This window comes from Rhipicephalus microplus, chromosome 1, assembly GCF_043290135.1.
Source record: "Rhipicephalus microplus isolate Deutch F79 chromosome 1, USDA_Rmic, whole genome shotgun sequence".
NCBI lineage: Eukaryota > Metazoa > Arthropoda > Arachnida > Ixodida > Ixodidae > Rhipicephalus > Rhipicephalus microplus.
Genome location: NC_134700.1, coordinates 32077360 through 32080842, shown reverse-complemented (window position 1 = coordinate 32080842; position 3483 = coordinate 32077360). Strand labels below are relative to the sequence as shown.

Sequence of the window (3483 nt, the reverse complement as noted above, 5' to 3'; positions counted from 1 at the left end):
CAATCAAATGCCGTTATTACACCGATGTTTCCTGCACGACGAATATTGGCTACTGATTGGCTTGCCATTATGTAACCATTATTCGTAGGGAATTTTTCTTACCGGAAGATTTAAACAATATGCCTCGATGACCCACTCTTGTAGCTTGGCAGCCCTGTATACTTGGGGCAACAGAAAATTGAATGCTGAGAACTGAAAGCAGTTACTCGATCTAGTTCATCTTTTATACCTCATTCCCTTTGCTAACACTAGAAGTGTAGTTTATTTTTTTACCAATTTATCTTTTGCATTAGCGAGTGCTTTATTTGGTACTGGTATTTGGTACAGCAGATCGAAAAAAGTCGTTAGGAAGTAAATGTTGAAAGCGTATGTCCCCCACTTGCAATCCCCACATATGTCCCCCACATGGTAATCGAGAATATTCATAGTTTAGAGCATTTTTTTGTAACTAAAACATGGTGATGGTGCTTCCGAATCAGCATAAGCTAGCCGAACAGTGCACCACCGACAGTCTGCAGACTATTTATTCTTTGTTTTTTTTTATTTGATACAACAAAAAATGTATACATTGAAAAATATATATACACAACTAAAAAAGCCCCGCTCTACTGCAGGTCAGGTTGCGTTGGGGGCACAGTGACAGTGGTGCTGTCAAGGCCCTGGCTGCTGTGGCTGGGCAGGAAGCCAGCTGCCGCAAGCAGCCGATAATCTGCACTCTGAGAGTGGGGATCATCAGGATGCTCCACAACAAATGCTTCTCTGAAGCGCCGCTTCCTGCCCCCACAGCGATCACCAGACCCTGGCAGCCACCTCTTAATAAAGTTGAGGGCCTCCGCCTGGTCGCACCCTGCTTTTTGGCAGATGACATCTGCATACAAGAACAGAAATACCATAGTACACATGAAGCACTGCAGTACAGAGAATACACAAGGGTACACACACATAAAACAATGAACAAGTCTAACCTGTCACTAATCTACAGAGCCTCAGGTTCACAAAGGCCCTTTTCCCTTTTCTGCCATGAAGGCTGTACAGCACTTGCACGTCATGTGCCAATACAGCCTTCATGGCATTCACACCAATTTCTCAGAGGCCACGTCCCCCAATCTGCAGGAGGTGCTTGCGCTGTAAAAAAAATGCAAGAAGCATAGATGGGGTAAACGCAACAGCACATCGAAATGTTTTCATGATAAAAATCTGCAAGAACAGGACACTGAAAACAACAACTTGAATTTTTGGGCACCACACCATTTCATTGTTTTTTTACGCTAACTTCAACTCACTTGACCTAAAATGGTTTCCACATCAGCCCTCTCAAACTCAGTGTGAGAACCTTTCAGAGTCCTTCTCTGAATGCAGTTTCGCTGTTATGAAATCAAATACAACACTGTTATAACCCTTAATAAATATTGATTCTAGCTATGAAATAGTATAATTACTTTGTACAGTGCTCAAATTCCAATACACGTTTCTTCGAGGTTACAACGTCTTTGCCTGAATGTTGACCAGGAGTAGCTTCTACAGGTGAAAAACGATAAAATATGTGGAATTCAAAAAGAAGCTTGGACATGTTTTTAATGAATGCATTGTAAGCAGAGCACAACGAGATAAATGAACATGATCAAGGCGTACTAAGAGGCAACCTTAGAGCGACCAAATCTTGGTCATAGATGAAACTGATAGAAAAATAAAGGTCGTACTAGATGGTCGCACCATTTGCTGTTTATATTTTTCTGTGATAGCCAACAAAGAGGCATGTCGCTATAGAAATCTCATCACAATAAACAAAGGTGCATTTTTCTTCACACTGCGAAATTGGGTGCATGTTAGATTTTTAAAAAAGTAAGAAATCGGCTAACACAAGGCAGGGTGAACTGTAGCTCAAAGTAGAGAGAGCTGCAGCGGACACGAAATAAGGTGATAAATGAACAAAATTACTGAATGTATCTTTTAAGCAGGCTACTGCTAGTCACTGCCCATCAAACACACGATGCCGCCTACATCGTCTGCTAGCTTAGGACAGTTCACTCGGACTTCACAGACTATAGTAAATACAGTCGAATCTCATTAATTCCAACACACTTAATTCGAACTGACGCTGTGGTCCTATCAAAGCTATACCGCGTTCCGAAAATGCTCTCAGCACCCCGCCCCATCCTGCGGTGGCACTTCAGACACCTCATCGCTGTGCTTGAAAAAGAAAATGAAGAAAAGGAAAGAAAAGACTGCGGTGGAATGTTTGCTAAATGCCAATCTGCGACATTCCTGTGCCCCGCTTCGGCTTTTTCCGTCCCTGCCACGTAGAGACCCTTCTCCTCTTAACACTGCGCATGAAGAGAAAGAGGGGAAAAAAAGCTGTAGCAGAGAGTTGGCTCTCTCATGCCGATCTGCAACGCGCCGGTGTCACGCTTCCCTGTTTTTCGTTCCTGCTATGTAGAGACTCTTCTCCTTTCAACACCGTGCATGAAGAGAAAAAAAAAAAAAAAGCTGCCGCGGAGTGTTTCTCTCTCGAATGCCGATCTTCTTTTCTCCAGGTGGAGACGCTCCTCCATTCTCATCATGTGCTGGCCACGCTCCGGCTGCAGCGCAGATGGTAACAGAGGAAACAGTTATCTTCGAAGAGTGTCAGCACTGGACATTGCCGCGCGCAACTTCTTTTGCCAGGAGAATACTGAAGCCGAAGTACAAATGCTTTGCAAAAAAAAAAAAACTAAGATATCGGTTGCAATGCGCACCTTTTTTTCTCGTTGGCCCGCTTGATCACACCACTCGCGAAAACGACTCTTTTTGAGAGCGTCTTCCGTTTAAATATGAAGTACGGGGGAAGCTTATGCCTATCTGACGTGCAACAGAGCATTGCTGTCACTCTAGTTTTACCGTGGCCCGATGTCAGTACACAAACTTGCTTCGCCCCCTTCTCCTAGACTGTTGTGGTGCCAGGCATGTCGAAGTAAAGAGGCGTGTGATCGGCATTCCCGATTTGCCCAAGCAGGTAGCCGTTGTTGTGCCGCAAGTTTAGGAGGAACCTCTGAAGACTCTGAAGCTTTTCTTCGTACTCCTCCGGCAACTTCCGGCATATGCCCGTTCGCCTTTTCTCTTCATAAAGTTCGTTAGCCAGCACCTGCTCCCATTAAAATGGCTCTGCATTAGCCCTTTTTCTAAGGCTAACTGCATAGCCTGCACTTGGAGCAGTTCTGTCGTCACGGGCTGCTGTGCCGCTCACTGCTTATGGTGCATTCAGACGACGGATCGAATCCCGATGTGGCGGGACAGACGGCGCGTCACGTGACCTCACATCAGCGATTCCCCTCGTCCGCGACTCGTCCGCGTGGCTCGCGGACGGATGAACCCAACCTGTTTCTCACATCGGGATTCTGGCGGGGGAGAGCCGGTACTTCAGCGGAATAGCTTGGGGTCGGTGGCAACCAGTACACTTTTCGTCTGCTCGCGGCATGTCCTCCATGGCTCGCGGACAGCTGCATG

General features: G+C 45.8%; 1 protein-coding gene across 1 annotated transcript; it reads right to left on the bottom strand.

The window, feature by feature from the left end:
• Nucleotides 1-522: 522 nt before the first annotated feature.
• LOC142814627 (uncharacterized) lies at nt 523-1572 on the bottom strand. Its single transcript, XM_075893714.1, has 2 exons — nt 966-1572; nt 523-868 (listed from the first exon to the last, which is right to left on the bottom strand). The coding sequence occupies exons 1-2, from the start codon at nt 1066-1068 to the stop codon at nt 606-608; spliced, it is 366 nt and encodes a 121-aa protein (XP_075749829.1). The 5' UTR covers nt 1069-1572; the 3' UTR covers nt 523-605.
• Nucleotides 1573-3483: the final 1911 nt, after the last annotated feature.

Coding starts and splice junctions, on each gene's coding strand:
- LOC142814627 (XM_075893714.1), bottom strand. CDS start 1,068: ATGAAGGCTGTATTGGCACATGACGTGCAAGTGCTGTACAGCCTTCAT. Junction 869..965: donor GCTCTGTAGATTAGTGACAG/GTTAGACTTGTT, acceptor TCTTGTATGCAG/ATGTCATCTGCCAAAAAGCA.